The sequence below is a fragment of the Struthio camelus genome, chromosome 15 (genome assembly GCF_040807025.1).
Source record: "Struthio camelus isolate bStrCam1 chromosome 15, bStrCam1.hap1, whole genome shotgun sequence".
NCBI lineage: Eukaryota > Metazoa > Chordata > Aves > Struthioniformes > Struthionidae > Struthio > Struthio camelus.
This window is the reverse complement of record NC_090956.1, coordinates 20,813,008-20,828,713: the sequence shown is the minus strand read 5'-3', so window position 1 is coordinate 20,828,713 and position 15,706 is coordinate 20,813,008. Positions and strand designations below refer to the sequence as shown.

Here is a 15,706-nt window from a genome sequence, read left to right as displayed (position 1 = left end):
GCTGCAAGGTATGGTGCAAAAAGAAAAAGTCTTGCATTTGGAACAACTGATCCTCTTAAAACACTTATCTGACCTGGAATTGGCTTTGTTAAAGATGCGTTTTTGTAGCTCTTCTGTTTGATGGATTTCTGTTTGCTCTTGGCCTGAGACTTGCTTGCAGTTGCTTGGGGCACATGCTGAGATATGACTGTGAGATTGCTCCAGGAAGATGAGCTCAGGGGAAGGTAATGCATTTATGGCTTCCAATCCTCTGCTAGCGTGTCCTTGTTCATGTCCATGCAGGGAGAGGCTAGCTCCAGCACTGGGGGACCTCCTTAGCTCTCCTGTGAGGAAGGCAGAACCGCAGTTCATCCTGCTCCGCTCCACTATTTACCTGTGGAAGGTTATGAGGCTGGCTTCAGCACCCAAAAAGCCAGGTATGAGTGCTGTACAGCCTGAGTGGAGTATTAGGAAGGGATCGTGTTTGGCCACAGCTCTGGCCTTAGGCCTCCTGAGCTGTCACAAAGCATTTTTGTCCACTGCTGCCAGCGTCCAGGAGAGGTGCTGTGGGTTGGAATAGCACGTGTGTGTGTCCAGCACTGCTGCTGAAGCCTGGACTGGGAGAGAGCTGCCAGCAGCCTGCTGCTTCTGGGAGGGGGCGCTTCGCTCAGCATTGCGTTTCTTTACTAAACTTTGATATCTGGCAAGCTTCCAGGAAGGTAGCTCTTGGTGCAAGTTTGTTTTTAAGTAAGTATAACAGCTCTTTTCCTGCATCATTGAGTGCTTGCCTTGGTCTGAGTGCTGGAAGTGAGGGGTTCCCCAGCGAGGCTGGGAGGACAGGATAGGGGGGCAAGTTGGCAGAAGCACCTTCAGAGGATATGGAGGAAGCAAGCTGGAGTGAGTAAAACATCCTTTGTCTTGTGTATAGCTAGTGTGCAGCTTGGGTGTCAGCCCTGGCTGCTTTGGGCTGGAGCTGAGGCAGCGGTGGCTTTAACCTCTTTTTCTGGCTCCATGTTTCTTAAATGAGAGCTTCTGGGTAGGGAGTGCTTTGCACAACAGTGTACCAGTGGTGGCCTTTAAATGAGTGATTGTTTCTGTGCCTTTGTCACTTGAAAAAAGGGTTACTGATGGAGTTTTATAATTACATTTTGTATGATGTCTACGTGATGCACTGTGTACTGATACTGTATTTTGGTTCACATGTGAATGGATACTATGCAGAACTGTTTTAAGCTCCTGAAGACTGAAATGACTTGGGTACTTGGACCTGCTATATGACTTTGTAATGTAATGTTTTAATAGGGGGTGGTGTGTGTGCGGGAGTGCACTTTTTTCTGCTTTTTGGGGACCTTTAAAAGTTGCTAGCAGTTTCCTGTATGCATATATGTTTCTCAGATCACTTCATTCTTGCATTTAACATGCTACTTTGTGTGCATGTGGTGACCTTTGTTTTTGTTCATCCTGGGAAATAATGTATTCCACCTTTATTTTTATGCCTATTCTGCAATATTTGATACCACTCCAGTATACCAGTGAAAGTGGATTAACAGGTTGTGAAAAATGGTGACTCACTGGATGTATTATTTTAAAATAGGTAGAAGAACTTCATTTCCTAAACACTAAGTGTTAGTGCTCAGAACTTAATTTGCCCTCCAAAAATTCTTCATTGTTGACTTACTTCTGTTCATGTGAGATTTGATAGGGAGCTGATGCCAATTGTGATCAATGTTTCTTTGGCTTTAGTGGCCAATTTTTAGCACTTTGGAAAATTCCCATTTAAAAAAACTTTAAAAAATTTTGAAGTCCCCATGGCAAAAAAAATCAGATGGTTTCCTAGATAACTTGGAGAAGCCAAACCAAATCTCTTCATTCTTCCCAAAGCTGGCACTGAAGACAGCTCATAAGAAATCCTCTCTAATTTAACCTGAAGGCACAACTGTGTCTTGTTTCCTAAGGGTTTACGAAACTTCCGCTCACTCAATTATGGGAATCTAAATAAGAATTTTCTCCAATGGAAGAGAGGAAGTCTGGCCACAACAGACGGTAACTGTGTGGTACCAAATACCAGGGCTGCCACGTAGCCCTCTTTTTCTGAGCAATGGCTCTCTTCAAATCTGGACAACCTCACCCTTTGGTCAAAGGATGTCTCAGGATGACAAGACAGAAGTGCCTCCTGCTGCAGGCTCCATCTGTAGCAGTGGTGGGCAGCTGCTCAAGCTTTGGCACTTCCTTTGTCCAGGCTCACTGCCTTCCTAGCCTGTTCTGCTGTTTTTGTAGCTTTATTTTCAAACCTGTTGTGTTTGGTATCACTGGGGAGCCTTGCAGCTGCCAGCACTTGCTGCTGTCCAGGTATCTACTAGACTGGGAAAGAGCCATGTGAAAAGGAAGTCTTCAGCAACCCAGATTTTACTTTAAAAAAAAAAAAAAACTGTGAGCGTTACCTAGCTAAATCCTAGTTAATATCCATGTTAAATCTGTCCTGCATGGAGAGGCGAACTGCCAAAAGCAAGGCAGAAGGAGAAAGGAGCAGCAGGGTCTACATCAGCTGTTGTCCAGCTGACGAGTAGACATTGTAGGAGCAGATGAAGAAACTGTCAGCATAATACTTTATTCTTTCTTCCTTGCTCCTGTCTAGTCACGTTTGGGAAGTGTTAGAAAAATAAAGCTGTCCAGGGAAAAATCAGAGAGGCATCCAGATGCTGTTTGCTCATCCAGGACCCAGTGGCGAGGTGAACAAAGACTGCAAGCAATCTCCCAGTAGTCGATGCAGAAGGCATATTCCAACTTCATTCTGCTCACATGAGCTTGCCGGAGATGATGATTGACCTCAGCAGAGCTACTTTCCAAAGGACTAGCTCTTGGACAGTCTTATCACAGAATCACAGAATGGCCAAGGTTGGAAGGGACCTCTGGAGATCATTCAGTACAACCCCTCTGCTCAAGCAGGGTCCTCTAGAGCATATTGCCCAGGATCGCGTCCAGACGGGTTTTGAATATCTCCAGAGAAGGAGACTCTACCACCTCTCTGGGCAACCTGTTCCGGTGCTCTGTCACCCTCACAGTCAAGAAGTTTCTCCTCAGGTTCAGATGGAACTTCCTGTGTTTCAGTTTGTGCCCGTTGCCTCTTGTCCTGTCGCTGGGCACCACGGAGAAGAGGCTGGCCCCACCCTCTTGACCCATCCCCTTCAGACACTTGTACACATTGATGAGATTGCCTCTCAGTCTTCTCTTCCCCAGGCTGAACAGGCCCAGCTCTCGCACCTTTCCTCAGAGGAGAGATGCTCCAGTCCCCTCATCCTCTTTGTAGCCCTCCAACCAGACTCTCTCCAGGAGTGCCATGTCTCTCTTGTACTGGGGAGCCCAGAACTGGACACAGTCCTCCAGGGGAGGCCTCCCCAGGGCTGAGGAGAGGGGCAGGATCACCTCCCCCCACCTGCTGGCAACACTCTGCCTAATGCAGCCCAGGAGACCCTTGGCCTTCTTGGCCACAAGGGCACATTGCTGCCTCATGCTCAACCTTGTTGTCCACCAGCACTCCCGGGTGTCCTCCTCTGCAGAGCTGCTTTCCAGCAGGTCAACCCCCAGCCTGTACTGCTGCATGGGGTTATTCCTCCTCAGATGCAGGACCTTGCACTTGCCTCTGTAGAATTTCATGAGGTTCCTCTCGGCCCAGCTCTCCAGCCTGTCGAGGTCCCTCTGAATGGCAGCACAGTCTTCTGGTGTGTCAGTCATTCCCCCCAGTTTAGTATTTATCAGCAGACTTGCTGAGGGTGCACTCTGTGCCTTTCTCCAGGTCACTGATGAATGCATTGAACAAGACTGGACCCAGGACTGACCCCTGGGGGACACCCACCGCTAGCTACAGGCCTGCAGCTTGACTCTGCGCCATTCACCACAACCCTCTGAGCTCAGCCATCCAGCCAGTTCTCAAGCCACCTCACTGTCCACTCATCCAACCCACACTTCCTGAATTTACCTACAAGGATGTGATGGGAGATGACATCCACTGCTCTCCCTTCATCTACCCAGCCAGTTATTCCATCCTAGAAAGCCATCAGGTTGGTCAAACACGATTTCCCTTTGGGGAATCCGTGCTGACTACTCCCGATCACCTTCTTGTCCTCCACATGCTTAGAGAGGACCTCCAGGAGGAGCTGTTCCATCCACTTTCCAGGGATGGAGGTGAGGCTGACAGGCCTGGGGTTTCCTGGCTCCGCCTTCTTGCCCTTTTGGAAGACTGGGGTGACATTGGCTTTCTTCCAGTCCTCTGGCACCTCTCCTGATCTCCAGGACCTTTCCAAGGTGATGGAGAGTGGCCTAGCGATAACATCGGCCAGTCCCCTCAGCACTTGTGAGTATTTCCTATGAGGGCCCATGGACTTGTGGATGACAAGTTTGGACTGCCTTCTCTGTATCTTTTGTCAGCAGGGCACCCACCCCATTCAGCAGCGGGCCCACATTTTCCCTAGTCTTCCTTTTGCTATTGATGTGTTGGAAGAAGCCCTTCTGGTTGGCCTTGACATCCCTTGCCAGATTTCATTCCAACTGGGCCTTAGCCTTCCTCGTCGCATCCCTGCACACTCTGACAACGTCCCTGTATTCCTCCCAAGTGGCCTGTCCCCTTTTCCACCCTCTGTGTACTTCCTTCTTCTGTTGGAGTTTGGCCAGGAGTTCCTTGCTCCTCCATGCAGGTCTCCTGCTGAATCCGCTTTGCTGGACTTCTTCCTCAGAGGAATGCACTGCTCTTGAGCCTGGAGGAAGTGACACTGGACTATTAACCAGCTTTCTTGGACCCCTCTTCCTTCTAGGGCCCTACCCCAGGAGATTCCCCTAAGTAGGTCCCTCAAGAGGCCAAAGTCAGCTCTCCTCAAGTCCAGCGTTGCAATCCTACTCATTGCCCTGCTCCCTCCTCGTAGGATCCTGAACTCCACCATCTCATGGTCACTGCAGCCAAGGCTGCCCCCAACCTTCACATCTCCAACTAGACCCTCTCTGTTGGTTAGTACAAGGTCTAGCATTGCACCTCTCCTCGTTGGCGTCTCCACCACCTGTGTCAAGAAGTTATCCTCAGTGCTCTGCAGGAACCTCCTCGACTGTTTGTGCCTAGCTGTGTTCTCTTATGATCTTGTGTTATTATAAGCTGGTATGAGGTAGTTAAGACTTCTGCCTAGAAAGTGGTCTGTTGTGGTAGTTTGTAAGTTGGGAATGCTGTCAGTTCCCATGTCTGTGTTGTCTTCACCTTGTTCAAACTGACAACAGTTTTAAAAATCAGAAATACTGATCTCTATTGCCCTAAGGAGCATATATACAATGATGTGTGAGATGGACCTGAGAACCACACTTGTGATGTTTATGGGTGGGATTTTCTTTTTTCTCTCCGAAATGTATACTGTGAAAGGAGGAAAATGCTTTTACAAATGTTTGAGAATGACTTTTCACTGGTGGTGTTTATGTGTGGGTGATGGTTTGCATAACTGCAACAGAAAACTTCAGCACTGTACATATTCTGACTTCTGTTTTAACTTATTGCTTCTTCTGCAGCTTTTCTTAAAAAAAATCAGCTTATGTCTTTCCTGGGGGTTTAATGCTACATTTTTAGAGGGAGAAACACTCCCCTTACACCCCAAGCTGCCAAGAACAGCTTTGAACTCCCTTCCAGAGGTGTCTTGTGTAGCATCAAGCATCAATTCATGATGAGTCTGCCCTGGCTGTTTGAGCAGGGGATTGGGATGCACAGAAGGGAGCTGTGGCATAGCAATACACTCTGGAGTATCAGTTTTTTTATAATAGATGTAGGTGTTTATGGATTTGCTCTGCTCAGAGCTTTTAGACGTTGGAGACTTTAACACTCCTCTTCCTCCCCCCTCCCCCCCAACAAAACTATACCAGACCTAGGGTACAGTAAATGCAGAGGTTGTTTTTCTTCATTTTTCTGGTGCAGGAACTGTCAGGCTCGTAACATGAAGCTCACTGCATTGCAGGAGACATGGCTCTTTCTGTAAAGAGCGGCATGGTTCCTTCCTACCCTTCACTCAAAAAGGCCTTGCAGAAAGCAATGTATCTACAGCTGTCACGCTCAGGACCCTCCCTTGTTGGTGGTCTCCTGGTCTCTCTGAGAAGCTGCTGCCATGGAGAAATGGGGTGGGAGATGAGGAGCGCAAGCTTGCAGGACTGGAGGTTGTGGTGCAATGATGGGCTGCCAGCAATCTTCTCTTTCTGCTGCTTTACCCACAACTGGGACTTTGCAAGTTGGCGCCGTCTGCTGTCGTGATCAGGCCAGGTACTTTGCCTGCCCCGCAGATGGCTGCCTGTCTTCTGCACAGCCTGGCTGCTGAGGAAGATTGGTTTGCTTGTTGGATGAGCATCTGTCAGTCTCTTCCTCCCCCTTTTTCTACTGTTCTCCAAATTGCCCTTTTGTCCCCAAAACAATGTTACTTTGCAAATGCCAAAAGCGGCCAGTTGAACAAGGATGTTCTGAGCAGCATTGCTATTTCTCTGCCTTCTCGTCAAGCTGTGCAGAAGAAAAGGAGACGAGAGGGGATTCAAATTAACCTTGCTCGTTTTTTTTTCTCTTCTGCACTTCTTCCTGCATCCTTCTGCCCAGCCCCAATCCTGTGGCCCTTTGCGTAACTGTAGCGCATGTGTCTTCAACTCCAGGTAACTGTTACTGTCATCCTCCAAAGGTATGTGTGTGCCTTGAAACCTAGCTGCCTCCGAGGAGAGCTGGCATTGTGGCTTTCCTCTTTAGTGCTGGAAAATGGAGTTGTCCCCTTCTGTCTCTCGTGTTTGTCTGGTTTCCCCCTAAGCTGCTTCTCTGTTGACAGCCCCCAACCCCCCTCTCCAGCTCCTCTGACCTCCTTTGAGGCATTGCACTTCACTGAAAATGGTAATGGGGAGCTGATAAGGGAGGTGAAAGTGTTACATGTGCGTGAAAGAGAGTGAGGAGGAAGCAGAAGCTCTATCTTAATCGCTCTCTCTGCAAATGAATTGATTTAAAAAAAAAAAAAAAAAAAAACTCTACACTGCCCTGGCAGCGATGGAGTTCATTTGAGCGAGAAGGTGGGAGAAGAAGGGGGGATGGCTGGCTGGCTAAATGGCTAAATAGGTAGACAGTGTTATTTTTTCCAGCTGTGAGAGGGAAGTGAGCCTGAGCTCTTGTCTTCAGATACATGAATGGGAAGGAGACGGTGCCAGGCGATCGCCAGGGATCGTGCTACCTGCTGCCCGGCATGGTGAGGTGTGCAGGGGGGCGAGAGCACGCGCTTGTTTGGGGGGCTGCCGCGGAGCCCCTGGCGCGGCAGAGTCTCCCGCCACCCCATGGCCAGCAGGTGCTTCCTGCACATGGGGCTCCTCTGCGGCAGGAGTGGGTGGCGAAGGGGCGTTACGTGCTCGGGGCTGTCGCTTTGTGCATGGGTTTGCTCGGAGGAAGAGCAGGCTCTCACGGTTTGCTTTCTTTGCCTGGGAAAAATAGCAGCTTCTGGAGTGGGGAGGCAGGAAGTAGAGATGGTTCAACAGTAAATAATAATAAAAAAAACCCACGGCAGAAAAGATGACAGTTGCTTTGAGAATTGCAAGTAGTTGATGGTGATGTGGGAGGGTGAAGGGACCGAGTGACAGCGCTCAGGTAAATTTTGGGCTGTGTTGTGGGAAGCCTCTCCTCTGGGGTGTACCCTGCTGCTTCAGGCATTTAATTCAGAGCGGGAAGTGAATGAGAGCCTAGAGGAAAAGGAAGATAGCAAGGGAGGAATGAAATGGGATTCAGAAAGATGCACAGCAGGTTTTCAGCGGTGGATGGTCGTCCTTTATTGAAAGCAGGCTGTTTGCAGTGGATTGCTCTAAGCAGGAAAATAGCAATGAATGTTTTTTCATTTGTTTTTTGACATGGCATCCACAACGGAGGGATCGGAAGGACATGAAGGTAGCTTGCTGATCTGCCACTTGAGCTAGCGTTGGCTTTCTGTGCTGTTTTCTTAGGGTCTTTTTTGGAATGATTGGAGTTGCACTCTGATACCCCTTCCCCCGAATGCATTTCACTGACTTAATCTGGTTTTGCTCAGTGGGGCTGTAGTGAGATTTGTGAAGTCCTTGTTTTTCTTCCGCTGAGCTGGCATCAGACACTGAGGATGCAAAGACAAATGCTCCTGACTAGGAGAGATTTGGGGGTAGGATTTCCCTTTTGGTTTGTAGAATCGCTTTATCTGCTGCTTGCTGTTGAAATTCTTTGTGCTGGAGCTTGGGAAGCAGAACCAGTAGGTGACCTCTAAATGGATCAGGCTTACTTGTTTTAGATGTCTGTCCATCTCCTTGTGCTCAGATGTTGGTGACAAGCTGGAAAATCATGTTATGTAGGTGCTGTCTGAGTCGAATGGGAGTCTTCTGCATTGGAAAATAGTGAGGGAAGAAAAACTGTGGTAAACTGTGAATAGCTGCAAGAAGAGCAAGCAGAGATACTTTTTTACCTGCTATGATGACCGTGTTGGTGTCCATATGCTGTAAGAATAGACCTTTTGGAAATTTATCTGGGCAATTGATTTCCTTGAGTGTCTCATTACCTTCTGCTAATCTGGACTGCATCTCCTTGCTCAGCTGAGGGGAAACCAAGCCAGCCTGGGCTGCCTCCCCCATACTTCATGGGCACCTCGGAGGCCAAATCCGTCACTTTCCACTCTGACTGCATGTGTCTGTCGAGCTGCTGCTCGTAGCAGGGGCTTTGAGACACATGCCGTCACTGCTGAGGGATTCTTTCCAGAGGGCATTATTATTTTTTTCCCCTCCTCCTTAATTCAGCTCTGCAGCAGCTGCAGCATTACAATAAATAAATACAAAAACTCGAGCAGCTCTTGCTCAGCTCGACTTCTCCCATTCGTTAAAGGGAAGCTGGGCTTTCTTTCTTCCAAATTTGAAAGATTGCTGTAGACCGTGTTGTGGACTGTCCAACAAGTAATTCTTCACTAAACTCCTCCTGCCTTGTGCTGTCTTTCTGTCTTTCTCTGACTCCTAGTGCTCCCTCCCCAGTCTCCCTCTTGGCTGATGAAGTGCATGGGGTAGTGAGTACACGCGGGGTGTAGTATGTGTGAATGTGCAGTTGGACCGGTGCCCACGAATGCACGGGGGCGCACGCTCGGACGTCGCGGGGGCCATGGCTTCGTTTGGGAAGCTGACGGAGTACTTCAGCCTGAGGAAGTCAAGGAACGAGTTGCGCTCGGAGCGGCGGGGCGGCCGGCGGAGTGGAAGCTATTGCTGTAGTGTCACCGAGTGCAGGTATGGGAGTGGGGGACAACCTGTCTGTCCTACCATCTGTCCTGGCACATCTGTGTGTGTTTGAGGGAAGGGGCAACTGTAGAATATAGTTGGGGGGGAGGGTTGGGAGATGCAGTCTTTGGTGTTTTGGGTTTTTTTCTCCTCTTCTGTGACCTGGGACTGGGGAGGAGGCTGGGAGCAAGCTGAAAGCTTCTTGTAAATGGTATCCTGGTTACTGCATGGGGTGTCTGAGCCCTAACAAACTCATGGCCTCGGGATGTCTCTGGAAGGCATTGCACTTTGGTGTCTGTGTCCCTGCTGAGAGCACATTCTAGGTGTTGATAGTACATCTTGGACATCTGCTCTGTGATTGCGTGCACGTACACCTGCTCGTCTCTTGTCTTTTGCTTTCTGTGTTGTACTGCTGCACCTGTGTCATCTCTTTGCGATACTGAGGATACTGTATCCAAATTACCCTTCCTTTTCTCAGCTTCTCATTCTGTCGCATGCAAAATAGGCAACTGCACAGGAAGCAAGAAGTTGTTTAACAGCTTAAGTTCAAAGTGTGTGTATACTTGGACGCGACATTAATGGAGTGTCTTGTTTCCAGATATAGAGCGTCTGGGGTGAAGTCGAAGGGATGGGTATAACCGGTAGTGTTCTTTTCTTTGCATATGCCCTCATAGCCATTCAGGGTTGTATGTTATAACAGTTGCTCTGCATTTATTGTTGGGAATGGGAGGTAACAGTGAGATGCTCTTTTATCTCCCCCCTTCCTTCCAGCTCCCTCTCACAGGGAAGATAGACACGCATTTCATTTTCAGATCATTTGCAATTGCAGTGTTTGATGCGGGGAATAAACTGGGAGCTGAGGAGAAGTGTAGTGACTGAAAATCCTCATGGAGTATGCTTCCCCCAGTCGTAGAGTACTTAGGGTCACTGCTGGAGATGGCAAGGCAATCCCAAGCTTTTATGTATATGGTGTCTTTTTTATTTTATTGTATGTGAACACTGTTATTACAATTAAGAGAAGTGCTGCATGCCTGGGTAGTTCATTTCTCCATGAATATGATGAGCAATTTGTAGGGAATTGCTAGTTCTTAATGCTGCTCCAGGCTTTTTTCCTTCTCTGTAGCTGAAGGTTTTGGGCCCCTCGGTGAGGCAGAGGGGCAGACTTGCCAGCCTGAGCGACGGTGTGTCCCCTCCAAATCTGCTTGCTGAACCTGAGTGAACCCCCTCCCTTCTGGAGGGGCGCAGGTCTGCATGGAGACAAACTGTGCTGGTGCCCAGGTTGGAGTGCTCACTGCAAGGGTGGCCCTTCCGGCTGCCATCCTCATGTGTCAGTTCAGGGAAAGCCAAGCCTGTGCCAGCTTCAGAGGCTTATATTAAAAAATAGTGCTAAGATATCTGCTTGCCTTCTTCCCTGGTATCTCATATGCTGTAAAAGATATTAAAGTATCTGTGCAGATCAAAAAGGAGTTAGAGGTTTGTGACTTGTGCCCCTCCTGCTGCTCTCTGCTTCACCGAAGAGACAATGAGATGTGATGCGCTGTTGCTTTTACTGCCTCCCCCTTCACTTGGAGGTTGGAGGAGATAGTCACCTCTTCCCTGCTTGCTTGAAACCTGGAGTATTTCTTCCTGACGTTCAGAAGCACTCACGGCCGAGCCAAGAGCTTCATTCTGCTCTTTCATGGGGTTACACTAGGGAGGACCAGCAACAGTAATCAAACTGTAAAGGTGCAAGCCCCAATTTCTGCCTGCATGTATTTGCTGTATAGTGCAGACCTGTGCATTGGAAAGGGCAGGTTTGCAGATGCTGCTGAAGTTGGGACGTTCCTGGGGTTTGCTGGTGTGCAGCCAAGTGCTATATGTAGGGCAAAGGTGTGCCACGTTTTAGCTTCTCCCTGGCATTAGGGAGATGAGAGGATGGCCCTGGGGCTCCACACCCTATCGATGCCATCAAAGCAAAGGGTACTAGAGTCCTGAAGCCTTGTATTTCAGGAGGCCTGGGGGACAGTTTCCCTTGTGAAAGAGATGTCACGATGTCTTCCTCGCTCTGGGGCATTTGCCGTGAAAGTGGCATTGCTGGTGCATAGCTCACATACCAAACTTTCTGGGGTGATGCTGGCTATGAACACATTTGAGTGCTTCCCTAGTATCGAAGTGTGACTAACGGTGTATGGGTTTCTGCCATCAAGGCTGCAGCACTGTTGAAACTTTACTCAGGGTTGGGGCAATGCATGTGGCTCCCTCCAGCAGAAGCTTCTCCGAAGTGCCCAAGCGGTACCAACCTGGTGGCAAAATGTGTAGGTGCAGACCAGTGCCTGAACCGGGGCGGAAATGGCGTAGCAGAGTTTGAGTCAGAGGGACTTGTGCTCTCTGTCCTCCTTTGTGCATTTTGCTTTTCCAGTGCCTGTTACCTTTCTCTGAGGTAGCTGAGTGACTGCATGGATGAACTGGCTCCAAGCCTATCATTTATATTCCTGGTGTTATTGACTCCACAAGTGATAAGGCCCCCTGAGTGCACATGGAGATGCTGTGCCTGTTCCCTTGATTACATGAGACTGATTATGGAAGTAAAAATAAGTGCTGATTGAAGCATGAGATACTTTTGAAATCAGTGTCACATTTCACCTAAACTACTTGAGATTTTGTCTTTTTTTTTTTTTTTTAATCCAATGTCTTTGGACAATTGGATTAAATTTGAGGACCACCATTTGAGACCTCCATCCCAAACTGGACTGGCTACTGACATCCAGAAAGCCAAATGCTTTAGGAGCTGGGATCCTAAAACAAACAAAAGCCTACTTTTCCTATGTGTGCCCCTGTCCTCTCTCCAGATAGCAGTTTTTCTAGCTCTTTTGAACAGCATTCTGTTTTTATTTTATTTCTTGATGCTAATATGGGCAAAATAAACAAGGAAATGAGATGCTAAGACCCCCACCATTTTCATGTGCCTGTTAGGATGGAAATATGGGACAGCCTGCATCCTGGGCTTCCCCACTGGACCATCTAATAGGCCCTTCTGAAGTCCTGCCCTGGCCTTTGCATGACTCAGGGCAGCAGGGTGCCAAGGGCTCTTCCCAAAGCTTTGTTGTCCACTGGGACTACAGCAAAAATATTTAAGTAGAACCCTAATAAAAAGGGTGTAGTAATTGGAATTACTCTTCTAAATATGATGGCTCCACTTGTTCTCATAGGACTTTGTAAATATCAGCAGGTATAGAGTTGTGGCCTTAAGTAACCTGCCTGCATTTTTAAGCTGTGCCTACAGATAAAGCAACATGTATGTGGATGTTTGAGAAGGTCTGTTGCATTTGGGAATTTTTGGTGGGATCAGTAGGGCTCAGACTTGTGCTAGGAAGAGGAACCCTGCCATGGCATTATTTCTTGCCATGTTCAGGTGCTATTGGCCAAACCTATGTGTGATGTTTGTAGGTGCTCTTAGGCTTACTACCTGCCCTGTGCCCTCCTGCTCCATTGTGACCTGTGGCACTGTGTATTTTAGTCTACAGAGCTGTGTTATGATCTACAGGCTCTCGCTGCTGTGTCAGTTGGAGATTTTTCCAACCTGAGACTTGTTAGCTCTGCTCAGTGGGAGGATAGGTGTTTTGCTACAATGCTATGGCATTGTTGGCCCTTTTTTTTTTTTTTTTTTTTTTATAAAGTCAAATGGGCAGTCACATCTCCAGGGGTTGAGAGGCTTGAGGTGTGACAATGTTGGCATCAGAGCATGTCCCTATCCCATAAGCACAAGCTTATATTTCTGCTCTGACAGTAGTACCAGTATATCAGCCAGAACCAATCTCAGAAATGCGTATAAATGACTTATTTGCAGAAAGTTATTGCAATCTAGTAATGCCTTAATAGATGTGCCAAAAGTTCAACTTCATTGGCTTTCATGGAACTTGATCAGTTTGTGTAAAGTGAAGGCTTGGATCATTGAAGATGTTGATCTCTCTGCAGCTCGGAGGCTGTAGCAGAGAGTGCAGGTGCTTCAGGGAGAAAGATAGGAGGGAATCCTATGCAGGGGCTGCTTGCTAAGGTACAGGGATTTTGTTCATCTTATCTCATGGTGCCAGCATTAGTGCATTCATCCCTAGCGCTCTGTGTGTTGGCAGGGTGAGTAGTGAGGTTTGGCTTCTGGCACAGAGGAGTAATGAAAGTAAAAGGTAGGTTATACAAAATAGTATCTATTTCTTTAATTTTAAACTGAAAAGGCAGCACAACTGATTCCAGGTTTGTGTAATTTTTAAGAGGATCAGAAAATTGAGAAAGGCCAATGTCTATAGCTGAGTTAAGAAAACAGACTTGTTCTGCTCTGTATGCTTGGACAGAAAGAGACTCTAGGAAAAGCTGGAGTTTTCAGAAGCAGACTGGCACTTTTCCAGGCTGCTCTTTTTAGCTGAGTCTGTTTAGCAGGGAATAAGCCTGGCAAACTTGGGAATTAAGGTCCTGGGCACTTGCAGTGATTCTGGGAGCAAGTGGATCCAATCTGTTGTTGTTTGATGGAGGAAAAGCTTTCTGGAGAATTTCTTGAGGAGACTTTCAAACTGATCTCAACCTGAATGAAATGTCGTCAAAGCAGAAATCCCCCAAGAATGCCAGTCCTTTTGCAAGAGCTATAACTAGCAGCAGTAACAAATATCCTCTTCTTAAAAATCCCAAATACTATCCAGGGATGGCATTCAAAGAGGCAGCTTGTCCTCTAAACATGAAAACCAAAGCCCACTTCAAAGCTGTTTGATTTAGTGGCTTTCTCTCTTGGTCCAGTACCATTTTTGAATAGATCTGCTCAGCTGGCATCTAGAGGTTCAATTGTTCCCTCTTTCAGTGACGCTAATTTCTAGCCTTCTGCACTCCTCTGTGTTCCCTAGCCCCCAGTAAGGTCCATGCAGAGGGGCTTTGATGTACTCACCTTGAAGACACTGTCCTGGTTGTGGTAAATGGGATTGCTCAAGTGTGTCCCTAGTGCAGGGAGAGAGGGAGGAGAGATTTATGCCTGGGTTTAGATTTCAGAGCTTTCTTCTAGGGGAGACCTTGAGCCTTCTGATTTGAGAAAGTAGAACTGAAGACATGTGAAATCTTCAGAGGCAAAGAGCTTATTCTCACAGGTCTTATTCTCTGTGGACTCCAGGAGAGGAGCTATTAATGTCGTATGTTATCTTTTCATCCCTCTAGTCAGAGTTTTTACCCATCTCACTAGTTGGTTGGAGGTGCAGTGGGGCAAGGCTATGTCTGTGAGTGTGAGTGTTTTCCTGCCAGGATTTTGCTTGTTTTTTGTGGGGTATTTAAAAATATCTCTTCAGCTCTGGCAGTATGTCTCTGTTCAGGCATGCAGTCATGATCGGGAAGAGGAGGAACTGGCAAGTTCTGCTGCTGGAAAACTGTACTGAAGGAAAAAATTCTGTGTTAGCCTCAGAGCATGGCATAGATTAAAAAGTAGGCAGATCTTCCACCTCTGGCTTCCAACAAACCTTTGAAACAGTCCCTCTCACTGGAGCGCGAGTGCCTTGTGCATCATCCTAGAGCATATCTCACTGGCATTGACTTCCCCAAGCCCACTCGGGATTAAGCCCACTCCTTCCAAGTCCCAGTCCAGTGTATTTTAAAACAGCCAGCTTTGACAAAATACCTGAAGAAGTGACAGCTGGTAGCTTGGGGCAGCTGCTGAAACTGCAGAGAGGCATACAGGGCACCATGGAAGCCTTGAACTTCAGGTGAACCTCCATATGTCTAAACAGTCATCTGCCTGCAATGGAAATACTGATATTTGTCTTTTGCCCAGGCTAAACAGAAGATAGCTAGAGGTCATTTTGACTCTATTTGGTATATTTTTGCTGCAAATCACCCAAGATGGAGTTGGTAGGAGTATCAGGTAACGAAGTGGCATACTGAGGCCTTTGCAGTGGTTGCAAAGCAGTGTAGCATCAAAGGGTCTTTTTAGGTGGAAGGAAATGCTCCTCTGAGAAGTGTTAGGCTGTGCGTGGTTGTCAGCTTGCTTCTGTTGGCATACTGCCTCCTTGCTCCTCTCTCCTGGATCTCTTGGCCCTCCTCCCTTTGCATCAGCATTATTGCAGAATAAATGCATGGTGTCATGCACTGTCCCTTTATTCTGCAGATATGCAGTGGATCTGGTAATTCACACTGGGTTTTGTGTGTGTATAAATCGAGCCTATTTATGCTATTGTTTTTTGGGAGATGCAGGTGTGAGGGGATCTGGTAGCGTTGTGCCTGCTGTGTTGCCTGTTGTTGGGTTTTGCATGTTCTTTGATATCACAATACTGGGCCCTAACACCCGGCTCCATCTGCTTGCCTGATCCTGAATGATGCTTTTAAAGGATGGGACCTGCATGACTTGCTGTCTCTACCATGGCTTTGGGAGGCACAGCTATCAAGTTAGCTGAAGTTGCCTGCTCTTTGCGCTTTCATTTGGTGCCAGTCCTGTTGCGCTTCCCTGCCTTTCCCTTGGCCCTGCATCTGCTCA

At 47.7% G+C, this 15,706-nt stretch overlaps 1 protein-coding gene across 11 annotated transcripts in view; it reads left to right on the top strand.

Moving 5' to 3' along the window:
- LOC104142271 (ankyrin repeat and fibronectin type-III domain-containing protein 1) overlaps positions 1-15,706 on the top strand; it is a 348,255-nt gene that overhangs the window by 69,817 nt on the left and 262,732 nt on the right. The window contains exons 1-3 of one of the 11 annotated variants that reach the window (XM_068908665.1): positions 7,415-7,897; positions 8,329-8,471; positions 8,981-9,240. The exons of 7 other annotated variants lie outside the window; for them this stretch is intronic. In XM_068908665.1, the coding sequence (XP_068764766.1) occupies positions 9,083-9,240 (158 nt within the window). In that variant the 5' untranslated portion in view covers positions 7,415-7,897; positions 8,329-8,471; positions 8,981-9,082. Of the gene's footprint in view, positions 1-7,414; positions 7,898-8,328; positions 8,472-8,980; positions 9,241-15,706 lie in introns of those variants that run through there. 3 more of the 11 variants (XM_009672117.2, XM_068908671.1, XM_068908674.1) reach the window with 3 other exon arrangements.